General features: G+C 34.6%; 1 protein-coding gene across 12 annotated transcripts in view; it reads left to right on the top strand.

Moving 5' to 3' along the window:
- STXBP5 (syntaxin binding protein 5) overlaps positions 1–18,998 on the top strand; it is a 115,712-nt gene that overhangs the window by 83,172 nt on the left and 13,542 nt on the right. For 4 of the 12 annotated variants that reach the window (XM_074537570.1, XM_074537571.1, XM_074537568.1 and 1 more), the window contains 5 exons: positions 3,791–3,856; positions 7,137–7,196; positions 7,292–7,339; positions 14,069–14,119; positions 18,178–18,417. In XM_074537570.1, coding sequence (XP_074393671.1) covers positions 3,791–3,856; positions 7,137–7,196; positions 7,292–7,339; positions 14,069–14,119; positions 18,178–18,417 — 465 coding nt within the window. The remainder of the gene's footprint in view (positions 1–3,790; positions 3,857–7,136; positions 7,197–7,291; positions 7,340–14,068; positions 14,120–18,177; positions 18,418–18,998) is intronic. The other 8 variants (XM_074537575.1, XM_074537573.1, XM_074537578.1 and 5 more) reach the window with 6 other exon arrangements.

The following is an 18,998-nucleotide window of genomic DNA, read 5'->3' as shown; positions in this document are numbered from 1 at the left end:
GAGAGTTATGTATCTTCTAAAATATGAATGGAAATGCGAGATTTTTTCCCTTCTCTTATGTTGCAAGAATATGATGTATTTCTCTGTCATCTTATTTTTTCTACTCAGAAAAGAAATTCAGATTCCCGTCTTAAAGCAGCATCTATTTAGAGACAAGGCTCTCTACACTAGCTAGACTGTAAAATGTCATTTCAGGCTAGCTCTACAGACACAAGCTCCCAGTTGGGATCGTGTTTTGGAATTTATCAGTGATTCGTACCAGGTATACTACTCACATGTTTTGGGTGGCAATTTATAGTTTGTGAAGCATGCAGTATATGTGTTTTGTTAAGGCCTGCCAGACAGTGTCATCAGTAGCTTGTCAAGGTTAAAAACAAAATCAAAGTTTGCCTTCAGAGTCTAATAGTGAGGGGGGAGGGTGTAGAAAATCAGCTTTGGCCATGTGCCCAAAGACATGAAATGTGTAAGTAAAAGTTTATAGTGTGATGAAAGCTATATGTGATGGAGCTTACACTGTTAGGCAGCTTTGCTTGATGTACTCTTTGCTAAATAAGACAGGAGTCATTAAATCAATCATTAAATAAGATCTTAATTTCATGATGAAAACCCAAAATTTATATAGCTGTTATTTTTTCCTGCGTAGTTCCATAAGTTCACAGAGAACATGAATCATAACTCTTTTTTTGCAAATTACTGTTGCTGAGAGTTACAAGATTTTATGTGACTCTTTGATTAGTGCAATTCAGTACAACTCTTTAAAAGTTAGGATTTCTTAGTTCTACAAGAAGCAGTTTAGGTTTCTGACAAAAATGAAACTGCTCTTACATGCATATGACTTTTTAAAATTTTTATTTTGTATCAAAAAGTTTTTTTGCAGTAATCTATGAGTGATTCAAAAAGTAGGGTGGAGAAAACTGGAAGAAAGTACATGCCTGGAACTCTTCTTGAGTTGCTTGGTCATCTTCTTTTTCCCATCCTCCCTCATGAAACATTTGAATTTTTAACTTAAATGTTGTGAGACCAATATCAGCTGTGGCTTACATTAGCCAAGGCCAAAACTGTATCAGAAAGTTTTATTGTTGGGCTGGGGGGGTTTTTCCCCCAACCTGTTTTTCAGGTTGTTTTTAATTCTAACTTTTACATCATATCAAGTTAGTTTTAGTTGTAATTTTTAATTGCACTGTTTACAGTCAAGTTGTAGGTTCTTCTGAGATATGTCTGCTTAAAACTGGTGCAAAAAACTGACTAATTCTCATGAAGCTTTATATATCAGTTAATTTCAGCTGTAATTCTGCGGAGTTTTTAATGCAGCATGGTAATGATGTCTTCAATGACATTATTTAATTTTTGGTAATTTGGAGAGTTTCCAATATCTTGCTTCTGGAGTTTGCGTAGATAAACTAAAAGCTTATTAGAAGGTCACTTGTACATATAACAGTATTATAAAAGGATATAGTTTGTATTTCTGAAACAGAAACTCTTGGATCAATTTTTTTTTGTAATTCATAGCAATTTGCATGGGTACTATAAACCTGAAACCAGAGAATTTTTCCAGGAATGCAGTCTTACTCCCAGTGTTTCTGTCAGGATACCTGGGGTTTCAAGATGAATAGCAAGAGATTATCTTGCAGGTTTCTTCAGCTTGGTCATAGGCACACCCTCCTAGTTCACAAACTTAGATCATTCTTGTTATATTCTGTTTGGTTTAATTACCAACTCAATCATAGCTAAAAAGACTTTTCATCTATTCCTGTTCCTTTTCTCTCCTAAGTAATAGCAGTAATGGCTATGAACAGATATCCAAGATTTACATACCATAATGATTACCACAATACACACTTATTCTTGTTATTAATTAAGATGTATATTAATCAAATTATAGCCTTGAGAGTTCCTACAAAAATTCAAGTGTGCAGGTATCTTCATTCTTGGCTAAAGACTATTGCTGTCAATTCATGAATTTTCATAGGAGAACTTGTACAAGAAGTTAAGCTCTTCCTTTGAAGGTAAAGAATTAATCTTTATTGGAAGGGAGGAAATTGTGTTCCTGAACTGCATGTATGAATTTGTTTGGTTTGGCTCCTGAGGGTGAAATTACTTCTAAGAGCACAATATGGATTTATCCTCCCAGTACAGCTGTCATCTAAAACTTATATTGCATGTGGTGAAAGCAACTTCAGGATTTTTCAAAAATCTTTTTACACCATCGTGTCTACCTCAAAACATTTAGTCTCCTATGCCTGTTTAAAACTCTGGTGTAATGTTCTGATTATCCCATAGTGTTCATTGATTTACTGACAGATAACTAAATAAATTGCTCTTTTCTTTTTCCTATGTAGTGGAAATATATAGCTTCCACCTGGAATTTCCTTTGACATTTTAGAATTTAAATTGGTTCCAGGACTGTTAAATGTAGGATTAACAAAGTCTTAAGGCCATTTGACAATTCTAGTCATTGAGTTTTGGGTTTTAAGCTATACATGCCCTTAGTAATCTTAAAAAAGACTCTTTTGGATAAATGGAACTGTTAATGTAACATACTTTCAATGTGTTCCATACTGATATTTTATTTCAGGAGAACCTTTTTCCATTTCCATTTAAACTATTAACTTCTGATTAAGTGTTTGGAAATTTTAAAACTTTGATGGAGTAGAGCTGTTGTATTTTTGTTTGTTAACAGATATGTACAGAGGCGCTTGTGAATATGTAGTGTGCAGTTGTATAGACAGGCTTTCCACGTAATTCCTTTCCTGCCTTAGCCATTACCACTCAAACTTTTTGAGTATTGGAATATTTGTGTGCATGCAAAACTCTGTAATTTTAGCAAATATTTCTTAGCTATTACTGTTCAGTATTACATGCTTGTTTGCCTTAGTATCACATAATGAAATTTCTGTAGGAGAGCTTCATGATATAAACCTGAAGATGCATTACTAACTTTAAAATATCAACAAAATGCACTTCTCTAAATTTTGGGCAGTCTTGACAGCAATTTCTTGTAAAAAAAAAATTAGAAATTTTCTTGTATACTTTTAATTTATGCAATGGAATAATATTTAGGACCATTTTGAGGCAGCTTCCGTCTTTTGCATCTGATTGTGTATGACTAGGTTTTGTTTCCATCAGTAGAATGAAAGGAATTACCTTTCAGATGTTAACATACTGCAGTTATTCAAATTGATCAGATTTGATGCTGTAAGAAATTTAGTGAAATTCTTCCATGCAAGGGAGAACACCTATCAACACCCTAACACCTGAGTTCTTTAAGTGACACCAATAAGGAGTTTTTCTGGAAAATTAACTTGGTAATTCAAATTGGCAAATACAAGGCATATCAGTGTAACAGTGGAAAATTATTTGAAAAAGGCACTGTAATTTCACACATCCTGTTTGCAATCATCAGGACCCTCTTTTATATGATTTTCTTTTGCAATTACATTTTTAATATGATGCATATTTTAATATGATGCATTTTTTTCAAAACAAATCATGTTTATGCTTAATATCTTCCTGTAACATGTAAATAATTAACTCTTTTGATAAGTCTGTCTAGCTGAAAATATAATGGTTTTCACTAAAATGTATTGAGAGAGTATATTTTGCAAAGAAAACTTTAGTATGAAAAAGTGACTCTACAGTTACTGTGAGTAATGTCAAAAAGAGTAGTATGTAACAGAAATTCTATCACAACTGGCTTGTTTGTCTCTAATAAGAAATGAAGTTCCTGAGTGCGGTGGAAGTAAAACTAAAATGGGAGCTGTATTTATAATACACTGGTTTTGTGTTTCAGCAGGTCTCTGTGATATAAATGAAGGTACAGTGGTGCCAGAAGATCGCTGCAAGTCACCCACATCAGGTAATCATAACTTTCCCTGATCTTCAGCTTCTCATTTTCCCAGAGCATGGCATGCATTAAGTTAACACTTACTACTTAAGTAATTATATAAGGCCTGTTGTCCTCTCATAAACTTTTGGAACTGTCATAAATTTTGCCATCTTGCACAACTGCATTTTTAAAACAAGGCTGACTTAAGAGATGGAATAGGAGTATGTTATAAAGATGATTGAAGAGAGAATAAGCTGAAATATTTATGCCTCAGGGAACATACTGCACAATGGAATTTTGAAGCATTGACAAGAGACGCACAAATTCCTGTAATAATTCGTATGGTTGTGTTTCATATTCCTCAGAAGTGGTAGAGATTATTTCTGAGCAAGTTTCCTTCTGCTTCCTCATAAGTGCCAAATTATTATTTTTCTTTGGAATCAGAGGTCTTCAGAAACCAGCAGGCAAATAAGAGTCCCCTACTTAATACTCCTCCTCCTGCACCCTTTTTTTTTTTTCAATTTTCCAGTTGCCACTGCTGTATGTGAATATTTTAAATGAAACCTTCAAGATTTATTATTTTTATATTGGCTAGTTGAGGCTATAACCATGTAAATACTTAATAATGCATGTCAATGTATAGAGTGAATAGTTTTTGTAGTAGTTTTTGTCACTTGTCTTTATTTATTGCTCTGAGAACTTTTAAAGATTTCATTTTGTTTTATTCAAAACTACTCAAGGTTAAAGGACTCAACTGCAGATTTAAATGAAGCACGTAAAGTAGTATGTAGTGCAAAATGCTAATTAAGATGGGAGTCTAATAGAGGTTCCTTTTCTATTTTAGCCTGAATCTTTCAAAGCCAAATTGAAAACATAACAAACCAAAACATTGTGTTTGTAGCAGTAGTAGAAATTTTAACATGAATTTTAATTTCTGATTTGACAATTGTCTTTTAATGTTCATTATAAATTCTGCCAAACGCTCTTCTAGATCAATCAATGCAATTTTCGTTTTTACTAGCTTTCTTAGAGTAAATTTGATTTATTTATAATTAAAGCACAACCTAGCTGTGAGTTTTAGTTAAAAGTCTTGCCTGAAGATATAATTTCATGACAAATCTGTGTTGCTAAGTATTGGCATGCTGAAGTCAACTTGAGTATAGTTTATAATGAAAGCTTTTTTTGTGGTGTTGAGAAAAAAGAGCACGTTTCCTATTTCATTTTTACACACTGAGACCAATGCCTGTAAACAATTTTCTATGCATTGCTGCAGTTGCAGGAAATCCTTTGTCTGTCAAGGTTGAGCATATTTATCAATTCACTATTTGAATTTGACCCACTTGAAAATCTGGGCTAAATATAGGTTCTGGAACACTGCTATAAAATGTCTTTAAAGTGTATCCTTTTATCCCCTGCTCCAGAATCACCCAAATGTTAGCCCAAACAACTCCTAACTTACACTACTTAAAACACTGTGTTGTTTAAATAAGAGGATTCTTTCATAATTGAGTGTTGAAGTAGAGTAAAACTAATTTCAACACTTCTGCAACAGTGCAAGGAAGACAAATGCAAAGATGAAAATTAAGGTTTATGGAAAACTCCTAAATTTAACAATTGGTTTCCCCTACCTTCCTCCTGCTTGTTTGAGTTGAGTGTGAGCTGAAGAAGGTTTAAAAAAGTACCAAAAAGTGTGAATGCACAAAAGATAGAGGGGGAATGTAGCTCTTGCGTTCTCCTGTAAAATAGAAACTTCTAGTAGCGAGGTTGGATTGTGCCTTGCTTCCCTTGATTCTGTCCTCTGCTCTCAGTGAATTAGATTAAGCTTATGGTAGACTTCTCAACTTTTCCTTTGAAATAAGTCTTGGATGAACCACCCTGGGATGGAAATAGTTTGTTGATGTTTGTCAAGAGAGAAGAACTGTAATTCCTTAGGTTTGGTTTGAGTTTTGTATCTTTTCTGGGCAAAACCTCAAGACTGAAAACAAGCTTGAAAGTGGCGTTTAGCTTTCAGAGGTAAGAGAGGACCTCTTTGAGAAATTTGCTGCAGAGTATTGGCAAGCTTGAGAAGAAGGATGGAGGCTAAATTTAAGGAAACTTTTTGCAGTCTAGAGGTTTTCTAGTTAAGAGTAAAATACACAAACACAAAATGTTTGCATGCTACTAGCTCTAAAATTCGAGGATGAGATTGGCAATTGAATGCCTTATTGGTGTCCATTGTTACAATGTGATCTGTAAAAGATGCCAGTCACTGTTTGGACTGAAGCCTCAAATCCACCTTTCCGTGTCCAAGTGAAGTGGAAGGTGACTTCCATTAGGATTCCTCCAGTGGGTGGTTATATAGATGAGAGGACTGCAAAAGGGACTGCCTGCCTATGCAAGTTAGGAGAGTATCCTACAGTTTCAGGAACACAGAACTATAGAAATACTGTGAAAATGCAGGAGGAGTAATCGTACCTCCTGCTTTTTCTATAGATGTCAAGCAGCAATAGGCTTAGACTCTGGGAATATTTATCTGACCTAAAAGATTGTACAGCATTTAAACTGTCAAGTTTTTGTCTTTAGAAGTGCCAAAATGCTTGTGTTCTATTCTCTTTTCACACTGCCACAATATAAAATCCAATTAAATTTTAAAAGTTTTAGACAAATTGTTTTAATTTCCTAGCAATCTTTTAATTTCATGACAATGGTAAGCCTGAAGTTCTGGTCTGTTGCTAATATCAGTTTTTCAGGGCTGGGATACAGAAAAATCCAGGTGGCACTACTGGCCTACAATTGTCTGCAGAGTAGTTCAAGAACTGTGGTCCAACAGTAATTTACTGCACTGGGGGGGGGGGAACCCAAACAGATTTATAGAACTTGTTTTTATTGTTACAGCTGTGTTTTGTGAATCATAACTTAGGCTAATCTCTGTGTCTGGAGCAATGATTAGTAGAGCCATTTAGTTATTTAGTATAAACATTTGTTCAATGAGGGCATTATTTCTAGAAATAAACTCAATGTGCAGCGTTGTACCTTGCATTGTAATTTCTGTGGCTAATTCCAATATGCCAGAATTGTGTCATGCCAAAGTAATTTGTCCTTTATAATATCTAATACAGCTACAGAGAATACCAATATCAGTATTTGATATTTTCTTTGCATCTTTGTTAAACTCAGATCTTGAATATAATTTTGTATATTAAATGTATACATATATTGTATAATATATGTATATCTTAAGTGTATTAATATACATTGATTTTTGTGTCAAAACTATATCTCCTTCATTCATGTCAAATGTATATCCATTTCATTCTGTCTCCACTTGTAGGTTCTGGTTCACCAAACAATTCTGATGATGAACAAAAAATGAATAATTTTATAGAAAAGGGTAGAGTATTTTTCTTTTCTTTAGTCTTATTTTTTTAGTTCACCTTTTGATACACTTAGATTGATTTTTTTTTTTAATTATAATATTATTTACAGTGAGGACCAAAAGCAGAAAATTTTCCAAGATGGTAACCAATGACATAGGTAGGAACTAGAAAAAAATCTACTCTTTCTAATTCAGTGCCTTACTCTATGCAGCACTAACCCAGCAGCAAAAAAAGGGCAAAATAACAGTCAAATTTCAATGCATTCTGTTATTAATTTTTTTCATTCTTTGCGCTACTTGGTTATTCTATGGGCTGCTTCTGTACTAAATACACTGGGCACAATAATCTAAAAAAATCAAGGATATTGGTGATTTAAATTCTCTGATTTTACAGTTTCACTTCTCTTTTTCTGGATGGGTGAAATTCTAATGCATAGTAAGAGTTCAGTCTATACAAGTCACAAGGTGATTCCACTTTTGTGAATGTGTGCTGGTTTTGGAAACACATGGCTGATGCCATTTCTTTTTTGTATGTTGTATTCATAGCCATATGGTCAGATTTTTATATGGCTGTGGTCAGGTACTATCATGGTTTCATTTATTCATTTGGAAGAGGACTGGCTTGTATTTATATAAGTATTTCCCATTGCTGTTCCAGAACTGTCTACTTTTCTGCATCCAACAGTGGCACAATACCCTACCAGCTCTAGACTTGTGTCTTAATTTAATAACAAAATTTCCTTGGAATATGTTGTATGCAGGTAGATTGAACCCTTTCATGGCTGGGATGGAAATAACTCTGCTTCTGACAAGTAGCTCATTAAATAAATGAAAGCAAGAGGCTGTATGATTTGGCTTTGGGAAAGGGACTCTTCTTCCTTAACTGGGATATGGTTACTTTGACTGCAGAATCACTTTGCTAATGTTCATTTTGTTTTCATTTAGCAAATTAGTATATCATTGTAGGATAATTTCATTTTTTCTCTTCAGTCGGTTTAGGTTGAAATTATAAAGTAAAACTAGTTGCTAAGCTACTAGTTGTAGCTAAAGTTGTGTGGAAGTATAGCTTGAGACCAAGGAGGAAGAGATTTCTTTTCCTGAAGTCTCTCTTTTGTTTTTCTGTTTGGCAATTTAAATTTTATCCCAAAATATTAATCCCTTCCATCATAATTCAGTATTTGAGGCAAAGAATCATTCAGAATTCAGGAGTATGGCAAATTAATCCTTGAAATCTGAGGTACAGAATGAGAAAGTACTGTACAAAAGGCATGTTTTTGCCCTGTGTTGAGACATTCTTGCAATGACCTCAGAAATAGCAGGGAAAATCAATTTTAGGACAGCAAAAGTCTGAATATCAGTCAAGAAAGCAAATGGCTGTCAATAATACATTATGTGAATTCATCTGTAATTAAAAAAGAAATTAGTGTCTTTTACATGAGCTTTAATATGTTCCCCTAAAGGAATTTCAGAGTAACTAGAGCCTAATGTTCAGGTTGAGAAAACCATGAGAAAAACAAGACCTAATCTTGTGTGTGTTATATCAATGTCCTTTGAGGTAATGTTTCCCTTTTGTCTCTTTTGAACATAAGACACACTGTCTTGTGCAAAACACATGGAAAATTTGACTGACTGTGACCTCTTTTTATTTTTTTCCACTTATTTTCAAAGAGTTATGTTAGAGCATTAATAAAGTATGCTAATGAGGATTCTGTAGAGCCATTCACATCTGTTTCAGCTGGAAGCCTTTCAACTGAAAGTATTTGAAATGTTTTTCACAGCTAAAAAAAGAAAAACATTTATTTATAAGCAATGCATTCTTCAGGGTGTAAGTTATACTGTGATTTGTGTAATTTGCAGAGTTTATTGGAAGCCCAAAGTTAATTATTTATTTTGCATTTTCATAGTTTTGAGTGGTTTGCTGTGCACTAATGTGGTTGTTTTGCTACCATGTTTTCTATATCTGGCATGCTTATTCTAGCTCTTTCTGAATTTACTTCTAAGCTCTTTAATGTAAATAAAACACCTTTCCTGTGTTAATAGTTGCATGGTTCTGCTTTTCATTGTTTTAAACTGAATTGACAACCAAATGTGCATGGACAATGAGTTTTGTAAAATATGTCACTGTCATCAACATCACCGTGTTGTATGAAACAAATTGTTTGCTATCAACTGTATTCTCGGGGATGAATTAGATGTATTTGATGTGTATGGCATGGTCATAGCTCTGTGCACTGGCACACAGAGCAGTCAGTTCAAGGTTCTTCCATTCCTTGTCAATGTGTAAAATATAACCTGCTAAATGTGGTGCAAAACAGAATTAAAATCATTCCCATTGGTAACTTCAGTTGCTGTTAATATCATGCCTGTGTTTGCCCAATGGGAACAAGAAGCAAAGGAATGCTGCTAGCAAAGTGTGAGGTAATTTCATTTCAGTGGTAGGGCTGCAAGGTGGTAACATCACACACACAGTTATAAATATGAAGCCATTGTTAATTTATTATTTATTGCAACTGATATAAAGCATCATCATTTCTACAGATTTCTGTAAAACAACATGCAAATGCTTTATGCACCAACAATTTGATCAGTTTGTCTGGTTTGTTGTCTTCTTCTAAATACACAACTGTGAATGCTCTGTGCTAAGGAATGGATAGTAAGTCAAGTTAAAGACCTGTTGTGAATGTGTTGCCTTGGGGTCATGTTTCCCTTTTATTTGCATCAAAGATGAACCTTGAAAAAAATCATAGTTAATTGTTTCCTTGGAGATATTGAGATACTTGATTTAACTAAACATTTCTAGAAATTTTAGAAAGTACTGTGGCCATTACTGAATCCAGCCCATTCTCTTACAAATGTCACATATTTGAAGGTATAAACAATATCCTGTGAAGTAATATGAAGGAATATACTAAATGTAAATGAATTTACAGGAAGGAAGTACTTATTTTCTAAGGCTTTGACATTTTTATAGAAAGACATTGGGATCCAACTTCAGTGGAAGCAAAACCTTCAGCTTTTTTACTCGTTATTTGGTTAATCAAGTATTTGACATGAAGAGATACAGATGATTAAATATTATAGCTACAAATTGTATTGGAAGTTAAGATATAATAACCATTTCTGGAAAAAACCTTTAGCAAAGGTGCCTGCAAAATATGGTAGATTCAAAAACCTTTATAACTGTACTAGTAGCCGGTGTCAAATAATTCTTAGGAAAATTCATCTTATTTATTTCCTGCACTTTACAAATTTAGAAATAATTGCAAAAAGTATTAGTAGACGGACTTAAGCAGAGTAGATTTAGTTCCAAACTTTTGTAATCCCTGCTGTTAATACTGACAGAGGTGTCTCACATTTCTTAAATTCTAAGCGTATACCTAAATTTTTCAAACATTGCTATCATAATTGACAGTTACAGCTGTTTTCATTGAATCAAATTTTACAATGTTCATAATAAGTTCTTATTTGCCCTAATGTCAAAGACCAATTCTTTCAACGTGTTTTTAATACTTTGATCTAATTTTTGATGTATCCAAGCACATGTTTTCATACAGTTTCTTATAAAATGGTTTTATTGTTCTCATGTGAATTTTAGAGATTTCAACATTAGTTAATTGGTAATGTAAATATTTCATTTTGTGTAGTTGTCAAATATAGAATTATTAGGGAGCTTTGCAAATTCTAAGCTGCTTCATTATTTCTCGCGTGATGTTATATGAAATAGGCTTCATAAGTTTTTCTCTTAGTTGTCAAAGCTCCAAGACACGTCTCTTTTATAATCTTTAAAATTTTATTTTAAAATAAGAGGAGTGGAGGAGAAGTCACTGTATAGCTTTCAAACTGATGTGCTATACATTTAAAGCATCAGCTCAGGATAACCCACTGCAAATGAAATGTGGCTGTTGCTTCTAAGCCACAGCTTCCTAGTGAGAAGCCTTCTCAGCCTTCAGGTTTTCTTTGATTTGAAGGTTGTTCCTGCTATACTGACACACAACATCTTATGGAAAAGCAGTCTTTCATATTTTAACACCTACCTTCCCAAGCCTGACCTGTGAGAAATCTCCAAGAATCCCTGGGTTTGGACAGTTCTCTAATATGATTCCTAATTATATATATTGACAAAACATGTGTATGCACCTGTGTATTACTCTTTGTTTTCTAATATGGAGAAATATTAAATGTAGGACTAAACCCAGGCAAAACAGTCACTGTTGCCTTGAGCAGCAGTGTGCCAGGAGGAGCACAACTGCTCCCAGGTCTCTGTCTGGGCTGTAAATGCTGCAGCAACAAGGGAGATACTGAACTCTGATATGACAGCTACTACTTGAAGTCAGTCACGAGCAGCAGGAGCAGTCAGCATCACCTCTGCCCTGTTGTGCAGCTCTAGTGAAAAGCCTGACATTGAATGCTGTCTCTGTAGATCTCCATCCTGTATCTTCCATTTTTCTGATTTATATATTTTGCTTTGTACAAGGTATCTAGCATGTTGCTGGTTTTCATCTGAGGCGTAAAAAACCTGAATTTATCAAAAATTGTTAAACTTAAACCAATGTGAATGCAAGCAGGGTGTTTTTTAATATTGAATAATGTTAGTCAAAAAGGGCTTAGCTGGTGAAATATTCCTATTTTCTTACTGCATGTTTAGGCAGTTTTTTGTTTAAACACAAGATGGCACCATTGCTGTTGAAATAGGTTCTTATTTCTCATTTACATTTAAATTATTGAGGTTTCTGACACATTAACATATGTTTTGAAATGTTGGGGGGTTTTTGCATAGCACAGTAATTCACAATTTCCAGTAATTATATCCTTTTAAACAAATCTTGTATCCTCTTGTCCTATTAATGAGGCATAGTTCAGTGTGGGTTGAAAATTGTCTGACAAATTTGTTTTATCTTACCAGCTTAGTTGACACAGCTGGCCTTTCACTAAGGAACAAAAAGCTAAAACTGGATCAGCTCTCAGAATCCAACACATTTTTCCATACTTGCTATTACATGTTATATTATCTGTAACTTCGGAATTTTTTTTTTTGTCAATTTTCTCCCAGTTGTCAAGATTGTGCCAAATGTTTCTATTTGAAAAGCCAAGAGTGACTGTACTGGTCTTCAATTAGTTAAATAGGTTATTTACACATGATGAAAGCTGTTAAAAACCAAAAATAGCTCCAGTTATTTTGTGTGTACATACTTGAAGCTTTATTCAGTACCTCAGCTCTTGTTATTTAAATCTCCAACAGAGAAAACAAGTGTAATGAGGAATGCCCATCCTGAAATTCACTATTCCGGATGAGATTTCATGATCTCTCCAGAAGCTGATTTAAGTTCAAGCTGACAGCAAAAAGACGGGCTCCTCGTCACTGCTGCTGTTGTGTACCCTAGTTTTCTGTTCCTGTCTCTGAGCTCTGATCTGAAATTGGAGTTGATCTTGTTTGGAAGCAGCCCTTGGCAGAAACCTCATTTAGATGAGTTTTGACCTCACCATTAGGTTAGGTATTTGCCAGTGCTAAAGCAAGGATGAGGGTACAAAACACGTAGTCAGGCTGCCCTTTTCAGTTTCAGCCTGCACTAAAATAGGTGATTAGCATTTCTGCCTGAGAGTAAGTAATTTCAATTTAATTCAAGCATACTTTTAACATTGACACATAAAGGAAATTAGAAGATTATTTCTGGAGTCTTGTTCTCAAATTTTTATGATGTATGACAGGAATAAAACTGTTCAACTACTCAGATAACTAGAATTTTCAATATTGATGAGCATAATTGATGATACAGTGAAGTATTTCACTTTTGGAGGAGTGGAACTAACTTTAAGTCACATGCTGTTCTTCATGGTATGAAAAAATTGGAATGACTTCTCTTAAAGTGATAATTAGAATGAGGTAACTCCAATTTTAACAGAGAAAAGCAGCAGAATTCAGACTGCTTTGAGATGTACCCATTACAAGGTACTCCTAGAATTATGAGGCTAAGCTTAGTATCTACTTTAGGAAAAGAAGTATTACCCATGCAAGATCATAAAAATGATACATCAAAGCAGAAGCATGTGGCTGAGAAATAATTTTAGAGTGTATTCCTGGTCTAGCAGATAAACTATATCAAAATAATTCCTTCTCCAGTAATTACTGAAAGTAAGATGAAAGTGGTATGTATGCCTGCTAGTTTATTTGTGATGGTTTTTGTAGCAGCATTTGCTTGCATTGTACTGCAGTTTAAATGGACTGCAAGATTTCCAATCCTATAAAAATAATTTCTAAGTCAGGGATGAGTTGAAGTGCTGTTTTTCACTTGAACAGTATTTTCAAAATCTTTCTGTTTTTTTGAATGTGTTGCACGTATTTGTACACTGCTGATTTTATGATTATTCTCTGTAATGTCTTCATGGTTCTCAGGCTGTGGATTTTCTCTCAGGTGATTACCTTTTTACACATCTGCATTAATTGTAGTGTAATTTCAAGTTCTTTTTTTTTTCTATTTTAAATGTCTCTGGTTTGATCAGAAAGTAGGGCATAAGAAAGGGGGATGGGATGTTAACTTTTTGCAAGAATCACTGCACATCCTTGCAATTCTGACCTCTCACCTGAGGATTTAAAACTTGAGGTTGAGCCAAAGCCAAGTTCATCCAATCCATTAAGTCCTGCCTGAAGCCTGAAGAGAAATCAAGCTCAGCAAAGTCATAAGATGCTGTATTTAGGGATTTTGCTGTCTTCCATGATTTAGTTGATACCACTCACTTGAGGAAGTGAGGCTCTGCTTTAGTGGAAATCCTTTAAAGTACCTCAATGAATGTAATAGATAACTATGTATTAAATATTGCAAAAGAAGCAAATAAGGACCAGCAAAATTATGTTTATTCTTTTTAAAAAAAAGATATACTTCACTTTTCAGCAAAGATGTCCAGGAAGCTAAGTTTGCCAACTGAGTTAAAGCCTGATTTAGGTAAGTTTATATAGTTGATTTTATTTTTACTAAATCTGAATGTGAGTATGTTAAAGTAAGAGGCCTGAATTATGTAAGCTATCATGACTTTATGTTGCATTTATCTGAAGTGTAGAAATAAAATTTTAATTCCACTCTTTTTGGGGACTCTCAGGCACAAAATGTCATTGCTGTCATCATAAGGTAAGCCTGCAATTCCTGTATATGGCTTATCACACTTTCATCATAATTTTTAGGTATCTGTCACTCACTTTATCAGTAGTGCTGTGATAACAAAACCATGAATAAGCAGACAGCATTAGGAAAACTGCCGCTTCGTGTTTAGGACCATCTGATACACTTTAAATTGAAAAATGAAATATCTTAACTGGATATGTTGAGGCTCTCTCAACGAGTAGTTGGGCATAATTTTATAAATGTTAATTGTCTTGTGACCACTCTCTCTAAAGTAAAGCTATATACAGTTGTTTGGATGGATGACCAGTCTGAGAATTTATTTTTCTTGAAAAATGCACTGTAACTTTTTAAGGATCAGTTCAGTTATGAGGTCTGTGGTACTAAAGGTCATTGTGCTACCTAAAACAATGTACAAATGAATTGATTGGAGTTGTTTTAAATACTTCGCCTGCCAGCTCCTCTGACTTGTTCTCTAAAGACGATGGGGCACAACTGTAGACCTGCAGTAATAAATGCAGCTGCCTTCTGCCTGCCACAGCTTGCTCCTCTCTCTGCAGCAGAATTGCCACCACCAGCCCAGCAGAAGACAGCCAGGATCAGATGGGAGCTGTAGCACTGTGTGTTTGCCAGGTGCTGTTGCTGTCAACAAGGGGAAAAGCCCGTGGCACTGGGATATTCTCAAACTGAGCTGGACCGCCCTGATTTACAGTTACAGCTTGCCCCTCTCAGAGAAATGTTAAGTTGGAAGCAATTCTCAGGGATTCTTTATCCAAGGATTGGCAAGGATCCTCTGGCAGGGATACAGATATTTTGACAATTTAACCTCTGATCTATTCATGAGCCTCTAATAAAAAAGTTTTTTAGAAATATACCAGACAAAGTTTCAGTGTTGTGTAGTCTAATTAGACAGATTTCCTGTTACTTAATCCAACTTTCTTGCTTCCATATTAACTTTTTCTTGTCCTTTGCCCAATAAACAGGAATAACACATACTCCCCATCTTTGTTAGCCATTTTTTAATGTGGTTGAAATCTGTCATCATATCTCTAATTTCATTTTTACAGAATTATTTTCCTAACAGAATGCAGTTCCTTCTTGTTTAGGTTATGTTATCTAAACCTGAGGTGGCTTCTGTTAATCTCCTCTGGAGCTGGAATTTGTCCTCATCTTTCTAAGCTCAGTGTCTGGAACTAGAGCAGTTTGACTGTGGCCATGTTGGCACAGAAGAGCTGAAGAATTTGACAACTCTTTTCAATATGTTTCTGTTGTTCTATGCTATGTTCACCAATGGTTTAGGGATAATTTTGGTATAGGGTGAATTTCATACTTGGCAAACTGGAACACATTTATACTTAAGTATCAACCAATTGTAATTCTGCTGTTCTACTCACATTTCTTTGATGGCAATAATTGGAAGTGTTGCTTTTTCCTAATGAAGACTGGTGAAAAGTGAATGCTGAATTTTTTTCAGCACTTTCCAATCTTGAAAGAGTTACAGTGTTTTCTACATCACTTAATATTTGCTGTTTCTTCTACTGAAATAATGGAAGGAGTTTTTTGTCACATCATTTCTGATGAACTCATAAAATGGTTTGTAACTTCTGAATTGCAATAGCTTTTGAGTGGTTTTGACTTTGCATGTATGTGAATATCTGTGCTTAGACACATTTTGTTCTGTGTAAAATTATTCTAGGTTTTCAGATCTGTAAATCCCTTTCTTAAGCAGTTACATTTAATTTTGCTTCTATCTTTTCTTGTAGTGATACAGTTTTTGCATAGTGTTCTTCAGTGTTGGCTTGCTTGTATTTTTGTCACTTATGTGGCCATACCTATGGGCTGTAGGAGACAACAGAAATGCCTTTCTCCTGAATTCATTATCCTTATCATTGTCTCTCGTTTCTTTCCATGGCTTCTTAAACCTACTCTTTCATGATCTTGTTCTTTCAAATTAATTTTCTGTCTTTGGATCTTTAACCGACTCCTTTTCCTCTCTGAACAGATAAAATCTAAACTATGTGTTTCTGTATTTATTCTCTGCTTTCTAAAACAGAAGTTATCTTGATCATACCCTTGTCTGCATTATACCATTGCTTTTCAATGTTCTAATCCAGCAATTAAGATGCTACTGCCATAGGTGCTATTCCTTGCTTTGCTTCTTCAAAAAAGCCTCATCTGTCCATCCTTCTGGTGATGCGTAGTGATTCATCACACTGCTGTTCCTTCCTCTTCATCTAAACCAAATCCATTTACAAACTTCTTCCTTGACTTCAGGATAAGTAGGATGAACTAAAGCAGTTAAACTTTTAGCTCTCTGTTCTCTCTTTCAAATGGATTGTCCACTCCCAAAAATGCCCATGTGTCTGACAAGTTAGTTTTCATTGGTTTTCTCCTGTCCATTCCAATGCTTCTGGAATTTGTACACATGTTCTTCAAATCGAATAGCTAGAACACACAAATGCACATGTAAATCTATGCTTATTACAGTTACTGTATGATTGATTATATTCAGACTGATTAATCCATGTTAAAATTGAAAAAAACCATTAAATTAGAAAATACTCAAGCCTGAAGAAAGCAAGCATCATAAGAGGTGGTGGTCATTGGAAGACTTATAAAAACAAATTATTGTTTTCATTGTTTTACACTGGATTTATTGTTTTTAATGTGAAAATTTAGTATGTCAACCTCTGGTTGAGTTAGTTCCTATAATCCATGTTTTATATTTGACAGCTAAAATTCAACAGGACAATGGTTTTTTTCTATCCTTGTTGGAATGAGGAAATTCCTCAGAAGATTCACTGTGTTAAGTAGATGTGTGTATTTAGTCAGTTGAAATCTAGTATGTATGTTTTCCAAATGCATGTTAGATATTCTTTGTAGAAAGTTTTTCAATAATTTAATGAAACTAACATAGTAGTCCCAAATAGTACATGGTTGAATGTTGTTCTTTAGCTCTTAATCCTGCTTTAAAATGTCAATTGCATCTATACCCTACTCAAAAGACTTTTTGTTTTTTTTTTAAGCATAATATAAACTGCATCCAACTTTTGCTGATGAAGACTGTCTTGTGTTAAAACTTTGCAATTATGAAATAAGAAATTACAGCATTAATATGTGAATGCATAGATAAATTCAGTGTCTGCTGATGTATCAGGTATTGCCACACCTACAGACAGCATGCAGCAAGAGTGGAGCAGCAATTTACTTTTGTTAACATTAGAATTCACTTGTTGCTAAACAGTGAGCAAGACATCCAGTGCTATTACTGGCACTATGCTACAGCATTCCCAGTGGAAATATTCAGCTTTGCAGAACAGTGCCAGGTGGCATTTGGTAGCATTCATTTTCCCCTCACTAAAGTTAGGGGGTGTGTAAGTAGCTTTTTAGATCTCCTGCACAGTTTCCTAAAGTGGAACAATATTGTGGGTCATTTCAGGACCCATGCAATCATGCTGGGCAGATGTCACTGCATTTCCTTAAGTAAAGTAGTCATATCTTCTTAAGATTAGTTAACTGTGTTGAAGAAAACAATATTTTTTTTCATCTGCTCAATGAACTAATTGGCAGAGAGGTTTGTCATTCAGCTTTTTAAAGGAGTACCACTTGATAACTATTATTCTCTGGCTCTAGAAGACAAAAATATGCCTTCAAATTTTTCATTATAATTATCTAATGGCAACCTCTGCAACAAATATTGGGTGCTTTGCTCAAGAAACAGCTGGAAATTGGGGCATGAGGAGATATGACTTATGAAGGATAGGGGTACAAAAATCAATAGCATTATAGTTAGTATACAGTTGATGCTAAAGAACAAAAATAATTAAATTCTCTTAATCCCTCCAATTTGCCATTCTTTTTAATTAATACTGGTTTATTTTCAGATGTCAAAGACAACTCTTTCAGTCGATCCCGGAGTTCTAGTGTAACTAGCATTGATAAAGAGTCACGCGAGGCAATTTCAGCTCTTCATTTTTGTGAGACTTTCACAAGAAAGGCTGATACATCACCTTCCCCATGCCTGTGGGTTGGCACCACACTGGGTACAGTGCTTGTCATTGTACTGAACTTACCCCCAGGAGGAGAGCAGAGACTTCTTCAGCCAGTAATTGTTTCTCCCAGTGGTATGTACAAAGCAGACAGGCTAAAGGACGCTTTGATAAAGTATTGTTATCGTTCTTCCTATTTTTTAAGAAACTGTTTGGGGTTTGCTTTTCAATAATTGATTAATTTAAAATATATATTGCATTTATTTAGCTGGTAAGTTTAACAAGCTAGACTGGTTACTTTGTTACCAGAGTTTCATAAATTGGAAAAATGGTAAGTACAATTTCATAAAATAAAAAAATATAGCTAGTGTTTGCTTGCTGAGAAACCATTTGTAGTTGTTAACAGGAATAGCAGAAGAGCTTAATAGTATCAAATGCTCATTTTATTACTGTTTTTCAGTCATGAGGTAAGAGTCAATCAGTTTTCCTGCAGCAAAAAAAAAGGGAGTGCAAACTAAGGCTGTAAATTTAACAACTAGCTTGAAATATTAGCGATAATTGTATTCCTTTGAATTGCTGTGAAAGGTCTTGGATCTTGTTTTTCTGATGCACAGCCACTAATTTTGTTGTAATTTTGTATTCATGGTTTATTGGATAGACTGTCAGTCATAGATTTAGCTTTCCTGCTACCACTGTCTCATGCAGAACATGCTGCT

The sequence above is a fragment of the Zonotrichia albicollis genome, chromosome 3 (genome assembly GCF_047830755.1).
Source record: "Zonotrichia albicollis isolate bZonAlb1 chromosome 3, bZonAlb1.hap1, whole genome shotgun sequence".
Lineage (NCBI taxonomy): Eukaryota > Metazoa > Chordata > Aves > Passeriformes > Passerellidae > Zonotrichia > Zonotrichia albicollis.
Note: the sequence above shows the minus strand (reverse complement) of the source record. Positions and strands in the feature narration are given on the sequence as shown.